The 18,858-nt window shown below is 37.6% G+C and overlaps 1 protein-coding gene across 12 annotated transcripts in view; it reads right to left on the reverse strand.

Annotated features, from left to right (window-relative positions):
- Positions 1 to 13,821, reverse strand: part of LOC139775650 (uncharacterized) — a 131,255-nt gene extending 117,434 nt beyond the window's left edge. For 4 of the 12 annotated variants that reach the window (XR_011718899.1, XR_011718892.1, XR_011718900.1 and 1 more), the window contains exon 1: positions 10,382 to 13,821. Coding sequence is in view for 3 of the 12 variants with exons in the window: in XM_071711839.1 (XP_071567940.1) it covers positions 8,078 to 8,111 (34 nt within the window). In the remaining 9 variants the exon portion in view is untranslated. Of the gene's footprint in view, positions 1 to 8,077; positions 8,441 to 10,381 lie in introns of those variants that run through there. The other 8 variants (XR_011718898.1, XM_071711859.1, XR_011718904.1 and 5 more) reach the window with 6 other exon arrangements.
- Between the last annotated feature and the right edge of the window lie 5,037 nt (positions 13,822 to 18,858).

Consider the following 18,858-nt stretch of genomic DNA (forward strand, 5'->3'; position numbering starts at 1 on the left):
CGGTTAGATGCCTGTCAGCGCAATCTCTCGATATTGTAACGCACATATTTGTATGTCCTACTCTCGCGATCGTGCCTGATTACCTAGCCCACTCTTCCCGCGCGCGACCTATCGATCGGTAAGCGCGCAAGCCAACTGGGTTTACGTGAATTCATCATTAATCCTTGCAGTTCGATTATTCTCGCCATAAGCGCGCTCGTCTCTGATCGCTCCGCTTCAATTACCTCTAATTCCGATATATTCCACCGTCATCCCACTCGACGTTGGCCAGGAGATCGCGCGTCTCTTTTGCGTTCCATTCCATGTATAGTAGCCGCAAATTTCCGATAAATAATATTACAGCGCAAATATACATAACTTAAAATATTATAACTTAAAGATTATTGTAAATAAAATCGTAACAATATGCTTGTTGCTTAATCATTTTACACGCTTTCAAGTTGCAGAGTGTTTATATTTCCCGCAAATTTAAAAAATAGCGTTTTTCAACGTATACGTGCGAGATACACATGTGTGTACATATATTCGAGCAAATTAGAATTCGCTCAAGTAGAACATATCTATGTTAAACAATTGCCTCATCGTCATGCTACAGTAAAAAAATAGTTTAAAGTGAAAGTATAAAATAACAGATTTTGCGTTTTTATTTCACAAATTTAATTTCTAAGCTATCCATCTTAGATCGGATTATCATTTGCATAATCTGTCTTGGCTACGTATTTTTAAAACTGACCCTACTGCGTCACGGCCGGCATCATCGTCCGTCTCTTTCCCTGCGAGCCACGACGGCGCGGCGAAGGGCGAAACTACTTCAAAGACACGAGCGCGACACGATGTCGCAAATTAAAGCGGAACGACGGCCAAGAGGCCGCATCCTTCTCCTTACTTCCTTGTTCCGAGAAACTGGTAGACCGAGCTCTCCCTCCCCCCTCGCCCCTTCCTCTCTCGTACCTCCTGCTCCGCAGCCCGCTGGGATTTTCCGGAGACGCGTCAGTGGTAAAGGTCAGACTTGCGTCAGACTAGAGGGAATACCGCGACTAAGTTGATCCGTGATTCACGGAAGATCGATGAACGTCTCGGTCCGCGGAGACGAACGCTTTTTACGAAAGCAGCTCGTGGAAAAGCTCGAGTTAATATCAGTATTACATTCGTCCGCAAGAAATTGCGATTGCTCTTACTATTTCCATCGCTACTCTTGGTAACTTACAAATAATTACTACACATGCTGTGATGTGTCTTATCAGTGATTAATATGCGATTAAAGTGACATTCGATTGATATATTCATTTTAATTGTAAGTCTATTTTCAACTAACATCACGTCAAGAACGGTAGCGTTAACGTGCTTTACGTAGTGCAAAACACATCTAACGTTTGCGAAAATGACTGGTCGAGTTTTCTTACGGGTCTCGCTTCTCTTTTAGCTTTAAAAGGAGAAGTCTACGAAGACGAGAGAGGACTAGTCTCGAGGCGATGCGGATACAAGTGTCGGAACGCCGTATAAGCAACGGTGCCGGACGGAGGCTCAACTGATTACTTACACGACAGTGGGCGAGACTGCTTCAAAGACGACGAGTGCACACTGTGTCTCAAATTAAAGAGAGACTGTTACTCTCTCTCTCTCTCTCTCTATCTATCTATCTCTCTCTCTTGTTCGTTGCTACCGTCTACTCACTGCATCCGCGAAGCAACCCTCGAGGATACCGCAAGCCTTTGGCCTTCTGTCGGTCCGCTCTAACCCTGCCTTTAAATGTAAGTTGCGGACTTTGCCATGACGTAAGTTTTAAGTGACGTACCTTTGACTACCATCTACCTCAGCTAAGCTCGCGAGCACAAAGAGTCGCAGCCGAAGAGAGAGAGAGAGAGAGAGGGGGGGGAGGGATAGTGAAGGGATCTAAGATAGGAAGCTAGAAGATGCCACAAATTAATACTACGGTATACCAGCGGATAAGGTTTCCTCGATACTGACCGCATCTTTCTCGGACTTTCCGGATAAATCGGTTGCTTGAATCCCGAACGTAAAGAACGATACGCCGCCTATGGGAAAGTAGAAGTTCTCTTACGAAGATGAGGAAATGCTCGAGAGATAGGTATTACACGAACGGAGACACAGAAATAAAAATACATAGGAATATTATTGGTATTCGTATCACAGTTTCGATCTCCTTATTATTAAGTAGATGAGAAATTTTTTCATCGATAACGATATTAATATCTATGATAATCTAAAACGGAATTTTACATTTGCCGAACGAATGGAATTTTATCGAATTTCTATAACGATGATGTCTTGTTCTTATTTTAATATATATGTTATAAAAAATGTCACTTTTCTTGTTAAATTATACATTGGAATATTATTTGGGTTATATCAGATATTTGACCTTTCGCTAATTACTTAGAGTCATTTTCGAATCCCTGCAATATCGATGGCCATTTAGGATTTCAGTATGATTTCATGGAGGTATAACATCGTTATAGCGGGACGTGTCAAAATTTTCACCGCAGCCACTAATTACACGTTTATGCGAGGTTATTGTATCGATCGTTTAGATCTTCTATGATATGCATGCCATGCGAAGCGAAATCGTTTTACAAAGTAGCGTAACGATCGCGATTATCGTGCGGTCACGAAACGCTATTAAAAGTATAATACGTACTGATTTGTTAGCAGATAAGCGATATGGTTTAAAATTCAATATCTGTTATTGAGACATGAGAAATTGCGAAATAAAAAGATCTCTATTCGCTACCGCATTAAATTTAGTATTATAAATACAAATATAATAAAATATGCATATTATGAGAATAGAGAAAAGCTAATAAATAGAGACATTAATGAAATAAGTAAAAAAGTTACATTAAAATTTCTGACTAATGAAGAAAATATTAAATTAATAATGAAAGAAACATGAAATTTAAAGTACATTTTGTTCTCCCTTTTTCAGAATAAGATTGTATAAAATTTTAATGAGAAACACTTAAATATTCTTTCTCTATGTCTCTATGACTCATTCTCAAATTAAATTGAGATAATTATATATTCATTAATCATTTACATTACAAAGAAGAGTTGCATCAAAAGAATGAAATAATTGAAAAAGATATCCATTTCTTTACATCTTGTAATCATAAAATCAATTCTATTGCAACAATTATAACATTTATAAAATAATAATTGTTGTAACCCATTCGAGTAAACCGAGAACCAGATCCTCATCCTTCCATCAAAGGCTCAGCCACGTTGTACAATAATTAAGATCACGCGGACAACGAAAGATGTATATTCTAAACTACATCTCGATATTAATATTCGATATCCGTAAAGTTAGTTCATCGGCACGTCGCTCCTCCCTCCCTTCCATCCCTTCTGCCTCCTGCTTTCATTACTCCTTATAGCAAAGCGACGACGCGGAACGATCGATCGGTCGCTCGCTCGTTCGGTCGGTCGCCGCGTTTCGGTTGCCAGCCAGCCGGGATTTCCGAAAGGATCGCGCCCAACAAAAATTATTCGGCGTCGCCGGTAAGGCCCGCTAGCCTTTCTAATCGACGGTGGAATCCATAAATTCGTCGCCGGCGCCTTCGTCATTTCGCGCGGCACACGAAGCGACATAACGATAACGTGACCAGTAAAACGGCCATCCGTTGCACATTGCGGCGCCATTATCAGGGACGGTACACGGTACGCGCGCTGACGATTTTCATTTCCCCGTTTTTATTGGCCCGTTAAAAGTTACGCCCCCGCCGTCATTTATGCCTGATTAAAGTTTAACTTGATTCGTTGCGCAACCTCCGCGCGAGCCCTTCCAACCTACGCTACGTACGGCCATACAAACCGCTCCTGTAAAAGCGACCGACGAGTTTTTGCCGACAATCGCGAACTACATACGTGCAATGTAAATCCGGGCAAATTTGCTAGGCGAGTCGTGACTTTATTTTTTAACATAATTAAAAATTTTTGAGTTTAAGCAAATTTTTGAGTTTGAGCAGAAGAGAGTAAAATAAAAATGTTCATAAACATAGTTTGTTCATTTATTAATATTGTATTAATATATTTATATATCAAAAGGATATTGTTTAAAGCAACCGTCAAATAATTCGCAATCTAAAAAATGTCGAGCGTGTCTATTCTTTTGACTCTTTCGCAATTGTACGTATCTATTCTTGCATATTTAAACGCTGATATCGCGAACAATTTTTAAAAGTACCGAAATTTGAAAATGCTCTCACATTATCTCAGCACGTTTATCGATTTCGAAATTTTGGCAAAGCCGTTGCTTGGAAAGCGCATTAACTCCGTTATTTACGACAGGCTTTGGGAGATGATGGTAGGCTATTAAAACTTTTGACTTTTAGTACGGGGTATTTCGAGGACTGAGTATTCAAGATAATTTTTCTGGAACTAGGTTTCGGGTAATTTTCGCCATTAAAGCTCATAAAATATTGAATCGAATGGATAGCAATGCGATAATATTGATAAAATAATGCAAAGTCGAAAAGATATGTAATTAAAATGTATTATTAAAAACCATAAAATGGAATCTCTCTTTAAAATAAATTATATCTATCTATTTATGATATGTATATATAACTTTGAGATGTAGGTATTTAAATAGTAAACTATTTTTTATATCAAGTATAAAATTAATATCTTTTACATTAACACATTTATACGTATGTTTTGAATAATCGAATTGCTGGAACGTGATGAAGAAATAGAAGATCGCCAGAACAAACCTAAAATAGCTCTCGCCTCGTTGAATATATTTTCCTTCATTTTAGCGTAAAACTCACGTAATATGATAAGCTGACATTATCGAGCGAGGATTCTTGCATATAGTGGTGTTCGGTTTCGGAAATCTTATATCGAACATCGATAATGCATTAACCGCTAAAATCAGAATCGCGTTTTAGTGACCTCTGTAAAGTTAGCATTATATTTTTAGAATTTCGTTGTAATTGATAGAGTTCTAGTTTTTTTCTAAAGCAGTGTTAAAGTAATTGATACAATTAAAAAAGAAACCAACGATTAAATGTAAAAAAATAGATGCTTGAAAAAATAGGGATTCTAGTGATACCAATACCAATTTCATTATCATAAATTGATAATAATGTTCATTTGGTTTAAGTCATAATATTTTACGATAAAGCTCTTTAAATATTATCTAGAATTCTTGAGAAAATATCGGGAAAACGATTTTAATTCTGGAATAAAATGGAATTTGGAAAATTTCTATCCGAGAATTAAATTTGAAAAATTTCTATCCAAACTTTTTCATTTTTGTTCTTATCATTTCGGATGTTGAGACTAATTGTTAGAATTTATGAAAGGAAACTTACGAAACTTACCCGAAACTACTTGTACTTCCGTGATAAAAACAAAGATGGAGGAGACGATTTTTCAGTTCTTGAATAACATTTTTCCAAGTTTCCATAATTTTTCCATAAATCAAATGTCTCTTTATATAATTTCGTTATATAAATGAAATAATTTCACCAGCCGGGATTGTATGCAAATTGGCGTGGCATTTGACACGTGTACAAACGTCGTTCAATATTTATCATTAGAAAGAGATAACGCACGAAGATATTTGAATACGGTTTATATTGGAGCAACAGGTAAAAAGCTCTGGAAATTGGTTAGGCAGGCAAACTCAACAGGCAAAGCGATGGCACGTATACGAAGCGATCCCTATAAATATGTATACGCTTTTAGGCGTATCTTCTTACACGTGTGTTATAATTTCGGCAATGCAGAACACGACAGTTTGAGTTTGTCTAGTCGTATGAATACATAAAGATGTATTCCGTTGCGCAAACCGTGTTAATTCGTTATGTATCATATAAATTTGTAATCAACATAAATATTTTCTCGTATTTTTTGAAAAGTATATTCGCGACACTCAAAACAAATGAAAAGTGGAAGGTCGGGGATGGGAATTATAAATTATTACATTTGCGATAATAGATTACTTTAATTCTAATGTATCTGTCTAATGTATCCTGTTATATTTTGAATTATTTGCTGATTTAAATGTATATCGCATATCACTTTCGGATTGAAAATGAGAGAGATTTTATTATCGGACGTTATTAAAATGTCAATAGCATTTTCGAATTTTTCGATCGTAAGTGACATGTCAAACATATAAAACAAATAAATTGCGTATTTATTAAGTACAGTCGTAATTAAGTATGTATTTTAATACGGCTAATTATTTGTTTTAATTATTTGTATATCGTTTCACAATCTTCCACTGTTTCATTCATTATGCGGGACTCGTTGAGCGAGTCACGGAGTTTTGTATTTTTGTCGCGTTATTTTCGCGATCACGTTTCGAGGGGATCCGCCGCAATGTACAAACAGTAAAGTGCGCGTCGCGTGCAATTAACGTCGAGTGCCAAATGCGGGCGATTATTCTTTTGTGATGATTAATATGTGCGATCGTGTAATTAACAATGTTTTCTTTTACAAGCGCTGTATTTGTACGAGTGCAACGAATAAATCTGCGAAGAGGAGAAGGAAGAGAGATCTGGAACGCATCGGACGACTGTGAAACAATCCCAGGGTGAACAATATTGTTTGTTCTAAATTATGAAATTTTATTCTGAGTGTTTTATATGATATGTTTCTTTTACACAAGATTTACGTTGCGACAATAAATACGGATTTAATAAAAATCGAAAAATCGAAGTAATCGAATAGAAAAAAAGTATTAAAAATTTCGGAAACTTCAAAGCGTTGAAAGAGTACTCCCATATCTCCTCCAGGCTTCTTTCCGTTGACCTGAATTCTTTCGGCAAGCCTGTGCGTTTCAATACCGCATCCCCCACGTCCCTCCTCAACCCCCAGAAAAAGTTTTCACCGTCTATTGTACCTTTTGTGTTCTCACCACTATTTCCATCGCTGTATTTCTTGTTTTTTTTTTTTTTTCTAAAAGCACCCCTTCCCTACACGCAGTTTTACCTGGATAAGAACACCACCGAGCATCGGCATGCTTTTATCTTTCGTTATGAGCAACGTTTCATCGGTCCATTAAAGCCGCATCCCGATTTCACAATGTGCATCTACTCATTCTTAATAAACAGTCTCGCGTTCGTTGACTCCGCGGTTTCCGGTGTCCCAATTTGCGGCTCTTCCAAAATCGCAAACCGCGCTGTCCGCGCATCACCAATGATTCATGGCATCGGACGTAGTCGTAAATGCATTGCGCTTTATCGCATGAATGTATAACGATACTTATCATTCTCGGAGTCGAACTATTATTTTATTTTCATCGATGTAACTTATTATTTATCCTTCGGCGAGTGAAACGAGAACATTACATTTGTTATTTATAATAGCTATAGTAACAACTTCAATCGTTCGTGATTCTAATCCTTTTTAATACAAAAGCACTGATTTATTTTTTAATGTGAAACTAAAATATTCAGACGAAATTACATAATTAATATTAAAGTATTTTATGGGTAATCAATATCGCGCTCTCGTAAATCACATTTTTAATGGCTGCCGCAATGGTAGGGTTGTTCTACTTTTTCCGTGATAAAACGGGCGTCGCCTTTTGCCGGCTGGCGGTGCACTGCTTTTTATGCACTCAATGCAGTTCGTCCCAATTTGAGAGATAAAGATGAGCCACGCAGGGGAAATAATGATGTCATATATCCTGGATAGTGATATGTGTCTGGGAGGGTGTATTTGGCAGGCATATACGAGTGCCAGCAATATATATATATATATATATGCGCTACCAGATTATATTATAATGCATACATTTGCGCCGAGAAACGCAAGCTGGCATTGCAGCGGAAATGGAAAGCACTATTCCCAAATACCGAGTAAAACCACTTTTCTATAAAAATTATATATGCGAAAAAAAAGATAATCATAATATTGCGGAATTAAAAAAATATTATGTATTTGCCTGTATAAGTGGTGTTTTCAAAATTTTGAAATGAACAATTTGTTTGTTCATAGATAATTCGTACAAATTTATATATTTTTGTACGTGTAACCTGAAGACGATAATAATCATAAAAATAATTATCAGAATGTTAAGTTATTATTAAATACTCACAACTTGGTATTCGCAATGATATGTCGTTTCCCATCTATCATCTATCGGAGCGCGGAGATAGCCGATGGAGCCGGCGTGATGCCTGATAAATTAGTCGTATGCGATAACTCTACTCTCGTACCGATTGACGCATCTCGAGCGTAGAGTTTTATCGAGCGATGCGATTTCCGCGCGCGGATACAAATGAAAATAGACGTGCGAGGGAGAAACAAGGAAAGGAGAGAAAGAGAGATGCGACAACGGGGTTATTCTCACGGCGAAACATCGCGCCGGTATCTGAATGCGCCCGTAATCGAGCCGATTGCAATTCGGTCGGAATGAATGGAATAAAAAAGGGAAAAAAAAATACACGCAGAGTCGGACGGAATTAACCTGGCGCTATTGTCATCCACGATCCGGTTACGCCGCGTGCACCCTATAACGCCGTTATTAGGGCACCGCAGTCGGAAAATAGTCCACGTTTCGCGCCCCTCGGCGTTTTGCGCGAGCAAACGCCCCGGACGGATCGACGGCGATTAAAAATGCCCCAAAGTAGATGAACCAATTCCCAATTGCCTTATTCAGTATAAATTCAGTATAATTCAGGAATAAATGTCTAAGCGAAATGTCGTGCGCGCGATCTGAATCTAAATCACGCTAGATTCTCGGAAGCGGCGTCCGAGTTCATCAGAGAAACGTGACCGCTAAGACTAATCGCGATTTTATCTGTACTTTCGGTACATTTCCTAATTTGGAGGTACACAGTGGAACGTTTTTTACGCGGGCTTACAAACTTGTATAATTTCATATTATATTTTATAAACGCCTGTTTATTTAATCGTATAAACAAATTTTCAATTTTTTATGTAATTTAGAATGATTTTTACAATTATTTAACGCGCATTAATACGCACGTTAAATAGTTGTAAAAAGTAGGTTTCTAGAATTCTCTTGCTGATTAATTGCCAGAGAAGTAAAGTTGATCCGGTGAATGCAAATGGAACAGCGAACGTTCGCGAGCGACGTAATAACTCTCTAAGATGTAATGCGGTTTCAGCGCAAAATTTACGACTGTAAGACGCCCGTCTTCCATTACTCTTCGTCAATTAACTTAATTATCTAATCGTATAATGAATTTCCCCGATGAAGCTCCGTCAAACGACCAAGCTGGCGTAAGGCGTGGTTAGTAATCGTTCCTTTGGTATATGCGTCGTATATACGAAATGGCCCTGGCAATCATGATTCTCGCAATTAAAGCTTTATCGCCGTTTAGTTTGTGATACCCCTGCCTTAAGCCCCTTTCGAAAATTGACTGCAAAAATACGCGAGGGTGCGAAATTTGCTCGCGTGCTTTTCATTGGTTTAACGGAACCAAAATTAGCTGTGCTCATTACTTTATAATATTAAACTCAGTACAGATCGAGGTGTAAAGAAAGAAAAGCAATTATTACTTGCAGATTATTTAACCGTACACAAAAGACAAAATATTTACCTATTATTTACCTGCTTATGCATTTGAGAGTATATTTTAACATATTATTAAAATCGCAAATTACGTATAAATAACCGCTGTAAATTTTAAACGCTACAAAAAAGTCATAGCATTTGTCTTAAATTTTTGAGAACAGTACAAAATAACGTATTTATAAGACGTGTTTAATGGCACGTACATTTTGTATCTTGTCGCGGCATTCCATTACATCAAATACGGTTGAAAGACATTTATTTCTCTTTCTTTTATTGCGGACAAGATACGTAAGAATTCTACAATACACGCGGGAAGAATATCTTGCACGTGGATATCCTTATTCTTCCGTATTTCGCGATTTTTATTCTTTCCACGCTTAAAGCTTTCAGCTCCAGGCGAGATCATTGTACCGCCGCATTTCAACGGTAACGTATGACATACATTATGCAAAAGAGGTCACCTGTAATGTGATTCGTGAAAATCATATACGAGGTCACACTCCATTTTGGTTACTTTCGGTCATGGCATTACGGTTCATGTTCCACGCCACGCTCGCAGTGCTTTGATGATTTTTAGCCCTTTTAGATTTCGGGCACTTTTAGCTTTATAAATCTGGCCTACTTTCTCTTAACGGAAAAGTAAAAAATTTATCACATTTTTTTTTTTTTTTGAAAAAGTTCTATAAATCTTGTATACATACTATCTATTTCCTAAGGAAACCGAATAAATCTTCTTCAGATCATTTTTAAAGAGATAAATTACATTATAAAATTCTCTGCTTTGAACTCTTTTACAATTTTCTAATTCTATATAAAACCTTAAATCTAATATGTATACATGCATGTTTCTACACTCACCGAGATTGATGTGGTTTTCCCAGACAGAAGCGGAATACCCGATTGTAAATACTTATGGTAGAACCCGCAATATTATCGATTACTTCGCGATCGGTGAAGTTTTCAAAATAAAATGTTAGAGAAATCAATCCCTATCGCGATCGATTCGTAAACGCGATTTTGTCTGTGATTCCTGTCCGTTGCGTGAATAGTTTTATATTAATGATGCGGTTGCTTTTAGTGAACCAATAAAATAATAAAAATGCTTTGAAATTTTCCATTCCTTTTTGCAATACTCCTTCAAGCGTTTTTAAACGAGTCAAATATAAAAATTAAACGATACAACTCACTCATGTTAACACTGTGTATCTGTGTGAACGAAACATAATTTATTTTGAATGTAAGACAAATAAAACACCAAATAAAATTATTTCGCGCCTAATATTAAATCGTTCGTTTAATGATAAAAACATATTGCAATAACATAAAGAGTGGTTCAATTTTATATTGCAGCAATTTATTGTTGCTACGTAAATAATAGTCGGCCAATATCACTCGCTATTAATCAAACTTGCCAACGCCAATAGCTACCGGGCAGTTTCCGCAGTTTACAAGGCTACTTGTTGGGTTTGATAAACAAAGTGCATGACTGTAAAGATTGACGGAAAGCTTAAATCTGCTGATGCTACGGTAGCAACAGGTAGCGCAAAGACGAAAGTCGAAGAAAATTGTTTAAACGTTCGACCGAGACACAATGCAATCTTTTTTTTTCTTCTCTTTTTCCCCCCTCCCTCTCTCTCTTTTCCCTTATCTTGAATTAACGTGCAACAGGTGCGCTAGTATGCGTCTCCGTCACGTAAGTCAGACAGAGTAAGTCATCTTGAAGTTTCTCACCGACGTTCCTTGACGCGTATTTGAAAACTACCTGCTGGCATATATCTATACCGGCGGCGAATAGATAGACACATTACTTCCAGCTATACGGAGTGTAATCGAACGAAGAAACACTAGCTTAGAATCGAAGAGTTGATTCTGTCCTCGGTAAAAATGTCTCGGCAAACATATCGTCGGAGACGCGAGCAAGAGATGTTTCACAGAATAAGTGAAGATCTGGTAAACGTAAGATCTGGTCGTGCAATCAGATAAAAATGTGCGTTCCGACATTTTTCTCAAATATTGACTTCGATGAACGTGAAGGGAAACGATTTACCTTGAATAAAACGGAAAGTGGGGCATAAAAGTTTCTCAGGCGCGCGCTTTTAAAACCATCCATGTAAGAAGCGAAGATCGCGAAATATTTTTGCAGTATCGAGACGAGGCTCGTGGAATTACGGCTGTCGCGGAATAGCTGAGAATCCCGAAGATTGGCGGTTTGCGAGCAACAAGTTGCGAAGCGTCAATCCTATTTGCCTGTTACAGGTAGGCGCGTAAAATTTTTCATTTGCCGAGTGCCAACGTCTTTCGTCGTCCGCGCTCCTGATCTGTTCAAAACGCGATCGTCCTATCACGCGGTGCAACAGGTAGGCACTTAGTATCCGTCTACGATGTAGAATTAATTTTGCCGACGTGCTGCACACTTGTGTCTCCGCTGTCGCAGCAGCCTGCACGGACTACATATTCACGACGTAAGGACGATTCGCATTCTACGATATGTAACGATATAACGGAAATATAATTGAGTTGGGTTCTTCATTATGTAACACAGTTAAATAAAAAGATGCGAAAAAAAATTAAATCGCGCAGAATATCTATCAAATATTTTATCGTCCCTTCTTTTTTCCCTTTAATATAATGACAAAGCTATCTTCGATCTTCATAATATGTTAAATATTTCTTTTATAGTTGGAATTATAAAAAATTTTGTATCATGTTCTTCGTGAAAGTGCAATACAATTTACCGATGATAAATATTTTTTGATAATCATTTATATTCATTTACATTTGTCGATTTCATTTATATTAATTTCTATAACTTAAATTAGATAATTGTTGTCGCTATACATGTTTATATTTAGAAATTTACGTAATTATTCACTGAATTTTGCAACTATTCTAGCCGAAATATTGTTCTCGACAAAAATTAATTACAATTTATTAAAATTGTAACAATCCAAATATATCTAAATATACTAATAAGTAAAATTAAATAATATAGAAATATCATAGCATCGATTTTATACTTTAAATGAAAATTAATTAGAAAATAAATTACTAAGATATTCAGAGAATTTCAATCAGTACAATGGAATTATGTTCGTTTATTGAATAAAAGAGGAATATCAAAATCTCTGCGAAAATTGCGAGATGGATTGATGAGCCATTTATTAAGTGGCATAATCGTACAAGAAAAAAGTATTACGGTCGATATGGTTCTTCCTACAGGAAAGTAACGCGCAACAGGTAGCGACACGATGTAACTTACGACATGGATTCCTAATTAGCAGGTTCGCAGTCACCGGGAATCCATTCTCCTGGATTACTTTCGGATTTGCGCGAATCGGACGATAACTAGATGACAAAATGCGGCTCGTGAGTTTTAATGCGAAGAGAGGCGTGTTTGTGCATCGAAAATCCTGGGTACGATGTCGCCGTCGTCATCGCTTGAAAAATCGATATTGCGCGACCGCTGTATAACATAATATAATATTCCCACTATCGTCCACGATATATGCATTCTACATGTCATTTTATTCCCGCGATTTTGTGCGTATACGTTAGGCAAAGCGTATGCAAACACGATAGTGGGTGAAAACGTTCGAGTTTCACTCAACGTTGTGCATTATTTTCAACCGTTGTTGAAATCCCGGCTTATTAAAAACGCAGTATGCAACAGGTACATGTAATTTCTACACACGCTCGTAAATAAAGTAACTACGCGAGAGAGATTTAATTTTGCGCAATGTGCCTGTTACAGATATAATTATCATTTTGCCGAGGAACGCGAAAAAAGCCGGTATCAGCTCGGGTATACGTAATATCGACCGCTCGCGCGTGACATGACCCAATTCGCAACAGATACGCAGCATCCTTGATGCAACAAATAATACATGTTACGCGCACCTGCGACAGCCGTGACCCGTGCATTCGTCCTGCGTGAAGCTTCGACGCGTTCTGTACGACTCTTTAAAATAACGTCCGAATTGTGCGATCCGTTCGCGATGTTTGACTCTTTACGAGTTGCGGAAACAATCGCTGGGTAGCAATCGACGGGGTAACGTCACTTGAAAAGCGGAAAGAAAAGCGGAGAAAAGAAAAATGGATCATTTACAAGCGAGCACGTCGCACCATTTCGGGGATACACGAGATAAGACTGTCCGTCAAGTCCGTGGTGGTCGAGAGAAATTGAGATAACTGAGTGGTGATAAGAAGAAAAAAAAGATGCGGGAAAATCGCGGTCTCGCTCGTCGCAGGAGCAGCTCCTGATCGCAGGTCGTAGGTCTGTCTCTGTCTCGGTAAGCACTGAAGCGCTGTTCGATACCAGGAATGGTTATATTATCTTCCTACCACCCCCGCACAGCTCCGCGTACCCTCGTACCCATTACAAGATGGCCGTTCGTATTTGCAAAATGGCGCCTGCGCCACGCGAGTAATTCGTCCACCCTGCCTCCCTTCGCCGCGTTGCCTTCCCACGGTCGCTTTTATCCCTCTCGATCCTCAGCGTCTCTACCCTCCGAGAGTGGGAGACGCCGCTCGTCTCTTCACCTTCTTGCTTCATCCCGTTCTCCGAAGATTTTTCTCCCTCCGCCGGCTCGCACGACCATCTTCGTCGTTCACCACTCCTCCCGCCCCTTCGTTAGATCATCCCGATCTCCCATTCCTTTCGCTCGACCACTCAGACCGCTCTCAGAACAAGTGCTATCCACACCTTCCTCGTTTCTCCTTTCCTCGAGCGTTACGTCTATGATTATTTTGCGGCCTGCTATCAACCGCGAGAGATAGGAGAGGGCTATTGGTTGTCGCTTCGATCCAGCGTTTATAGACGTTCTACCCGTCTATTAGATCTGGATCCCACCGTTGTTATATTATGTCGGACAAAAAGTTCTGCTGTTTACCGTAATAAAAAGTAAGATATAGTCAAAGTGCAATCTTCTTATGCCTCTATGAAAATACAAAATTCTCTCATTACGGCTTGAAATATTTTCACACGAAATTATATTTTCCAGACACGATAAAAAAAAATATTAAGCGTTGCATTTAATGTTTGAAAAATAAATATGAGAATTACGGTGTTCTGTAAACACTTTATATGTAGATACAAACGCGTTCTACATTCCGATATATCTAACTTAATTGTAAGCATGTCTGGACAAATTTGTTTTAAATTAATACAATAGCAAGATAAAATCTGAGGCAGATATTAATATTTTAAATAGAGAACAGGCATTGTTTGTATTATCATTATTCTTAGTCCAGATAGCGGCGTAGAAAATTGCGACATTAATAAGTGGAATATTCCACGCAGACAAACTGACCTACATCTCCATGGCAGAATATTCCGCGCAAGCTAACGCTACCTATTCCACCATAGCGATATGAACCCATTGTCATTCATAGCTGGGCGATGCAAATGTTTAATGCCATAGCCATTATAAAATGCTCGGGCGAGGAATGTGTATGTTATCTAACAGCGACAAATATTATAAATATATACGAGTATAATAACGGGTGCGATTATAGCAAAGTGATCTGATATTTCGGTGTCACTGTTACGTTGAATAAGTAGAAAAGATGAATTCTTTTTAATTTGACTTTGAAAAAAAAAAAACCTTCTAATAAATTCGTTGACTGCAAAAGAGAGCACGATGTAGAAATAAATTAGAGCTATTTATCATAAAGATATTACCACCATGTTTTACTCTATTCGAATCGAGAGTTATTAACGCAATCAAATTAAGATAAAAATTCGTTTTTTTCGACGTTCGTCGAAATTGAGCTGAAGACTAAGCGAAAGAAGTTTATCGATCGGCACTGTCTGCGCTAACGACGCGATTATATTTCCACTCGCGAATATATTCGTGTGCACATATCCGTGTACGCGAATGTGCACGTTTGTATGCAGATAAACCGCAGGAATACTCTGTGGACAAGAGGATTTGTCAAGGGTGCAAACCTGCGTGCGTATGCGCCTCGATAGTTTGTCGTGGCGGGTGGTCGTGACGTTATGATTAACGTCGTTGAATTTCGCGGAAGTTTTATGCATCGCGCGAGTGTCAACGCTCGCAATATATCTCGCGACTAGTCGTAGAATTCGAGAGCTTCGCTATCCAAACTAAATAAGACCGAGGTTGCGGTGGTATAGCCTTATCCTCCTTTCCCGCAATTTCGTCCTTCGCAAATAACTTCTTTACTTTCGTTTGTTGAGAGCAGAGGAGACGCGACAAGAATAAGATTTTTCAAATGTGTCCATTTAAGTTGTAAAATAAGTAAAACTTGAAATATACTAATTCATTAACGGTCAATGTCCCATTTTTGAGACGAAGTTTTTAAGTGAGTAAGAAATATGTCTTGCGCTCCGTCGTGATTTTTTTAATGCTATATGCTAACGTATATGCTTTGATGCATGTATAATATTTATTATATTACTGTAATTATCACGCTTTATTACGCTAACAACTTCGTTAACTTAGTGGAACGTAAAACATAATTTATTCTATTCCATTCACCATCACTCATCCTATGTCACATAATTTATTTTCGCGATAAATCAATACAATATCTCATCGTCAACCGTGTCGCATAATCAATTTGCATTTATTCATTATTATTTCATATATATGAGTGCATTCTTCTTAATTATTATCTAACACAAAATCGATGCGCGTATCTAGCTTGTATGACTAATATAGATTTGAAAATAATTTATAACATGAAAATAATAATATAAATTTATTAATAATAAAAATATAAAATTCATATTAAATAAAAATTCTTACTACAGAAACGTAGTTTCTACTAATCGAGTTACCACCTGATGATCACGTGATAATCTCCGACGGTTATCAGTCCGAAACCGCAGTCGGGCTACTCTTATACCGCGTTGTCGTTCTTTTCCTTTTTCTTTCGCGAGCCATTACACTCGGCGGATCTCCACTCGGAGAGGATCTCGGCGGATATCTTTCCGGAACACAATTAAAGCCCGGAAGCGCGCGAAAGATCCATCCCCGTACGACGTGGCCGTAACGCGGAGCGAGAGGTGGGTGCCGATAGTGAGCCGCGTAGAGGCAGAGGGGGATGAGAAAAGGGGGAGTAATGGTACAACGCCTGGGGTGACTGACCCGAGTTTTCTCGACCCCTTAAATTTCGGCTGATACCACTTGTTGGCGGTATCCAACGCGGAGAGCAACAGATGACACTACGTTTTCATTCGCCGGGAAACCGGATGAGTGTGTTCTCCGCTTATCTGTTTCTCTCGCCGCTGAACCGCCGGCGATTCAGCCGCGCGAATGTACATTGGGAAAAATCCAAACGAATCGTCGGTCTACCGCCGCCGGCGCGATCAAATAACTAAACAGGGTCAGCCGGATGTATAAAGCAGAGTACGAATAAAATAAAGCGAATACTTTGGTTTTTGTTCGTCCGTTTCAGCCGTGCTATCTTATCTCCGGCCGCTTAAACGTCCCAATTTATTTTGGAAGGCTAATTAAAGGACTTTCTCGGTGTGAGTCATATTCCTCATATAGAGCTTACCCATGCAGTGCAGACTGTTCATACCTTCTGAATATTCAAGACCAAAGTTCTCGGCGTCAGTAATTATAATGACGTTACCATTACTTGAAATACAACGAGGTGAATTAAATATTCACAAATTACCGCAATGTTTCATAATCCTAATTATATTGTGTTTTTGCCCGACCGTAAATAGTATGTGGAAAATTTTTAGCTTAATACAAAATAAATAACTTGACGAAAGCATGCTCCGAATTGTTGAAAAGCTTTAGTGGAAAACGAAAACGGATTTGCGATTATTGCAGATAATATAAATAATTAACTAATTTAATAAAATAGAAATTCGTTTACTGATCGACGTACGAATGATGTTATATAAATTATTATTTGAAAAGACACTTTAGAAATAAGCTTTCAATATATAGAATAATATTTTATTGAAAACTTTGAAATAATTGTCACACGTTAATTTTGTCTTGGTAAATGTATTTTAAATACTGAAAATTATTAACTGTTTCTTTATCAAATTATTAAGATTCATAATACGTAGAATTTGCTAAAGACAAGTTTACTAAACACAAACCACATTATATATAATGCAATAATTATAATAGCAGAAGTAATTACTGAATAATATCGAATTAGGGCAATTTTACCAGGAAGGTATTATATTCCTGCGAAGATTGAGCAAATCAGTGTATTGAATCACATAACACACATTCTCCAATTCGACTCTACCAAACTAATTATTATGGTCGTTATTATCGCATCGAAACAATTCACTGATGTGTATTATGATTATCCGCCTCGTTAGCACTGAATTAATAATCGAGCGGCAACCCGTCCGGCGCAGATTACGCGTGGTTCAATGCGAGATAAGCAAACAATACCAATCTTGCGCGATCGCTGCAAGATATTACGTATCTTTCGCAGCATAGTACGGTATTTTGTAATTAGTATAATATTTCTTGCTGCTATTCACTAACTGCTATTCACCGCGGAAAAAGTTTGAGGATGTTTAAAGCGTTATTCACGTCTATCATTTACTAATAATTCAAAAATTCCGTTAATCTAATTAAAGTCGAATAAAAAATCAAATAGTTAAACAAGTTAATTAACTTAATTGAAAAATAAAAGATAAAAAACATTGTTTATCTATTTATTGAAAAAAGTAGTTAAGAATTTAAATAACTTGCAATCGAATTTAAAAGACAGAGCATTATAAAGAGAAATATTATTCGAGAAAGCTCATATCAGATTATTAAAATATTTTTTTTTATTTAAGTGTTATTCATTATGGCATTATTATTGTGTAATGTTCTAAAAGCTGAATTGTTCAAGTTCAAGTAACGCAATGGGATTTATAGATGTGGCAATTTAGATCAATGTTGAACGTATTATGGTATGGTGTAGTCAATAGGACCAGAGCTATTACAACCGTACGATGTTCAGCTCCATGTAGATCGCCTATACATGGAAGATGCGCATATACGAACATCCGTTAGATTGTATGTCCGTTAGACTCAATAGAATACCACAGAGAGATGATGATACACTATACCAAGCGGATATTAGATTGGACCAAAATTGTAAACCCATAGCAGATTCTGTCAGATTATGTTACCTTATTGTATTTGTCCAAAAATAGCTTATTTAAGTAGCCACAATCTTAAAAGCAATGGTCGTTAACGCTTTATAAACGTGCGAAATTTCGAAGATCATATAAAAAGCTAACTGATATTAAGATTAAATTAACACAAATTTATTAAAATTCTAATTTTAATTTCAGTTTTTGTTAAGATTAAATTAGATGAAATTCTCTCTAGATACTG

This window comes from Temnothorax nylanderi, unplaced genomic scaffold (genome assembly GCF_030848795.1).
Source record: "Temnothorax nylanderi isolate EJ_2023f unplaced genomic scaffold, tnyl_v1.0 TNYL_tig0005_pilon, whole genome shotgun sequence".
NCBI lineage: Eukaryota > Metazoa > Arthropoda > Insecta > Hymenoptera > Formicidae > Temnothorax > Temnothorax nylanderi.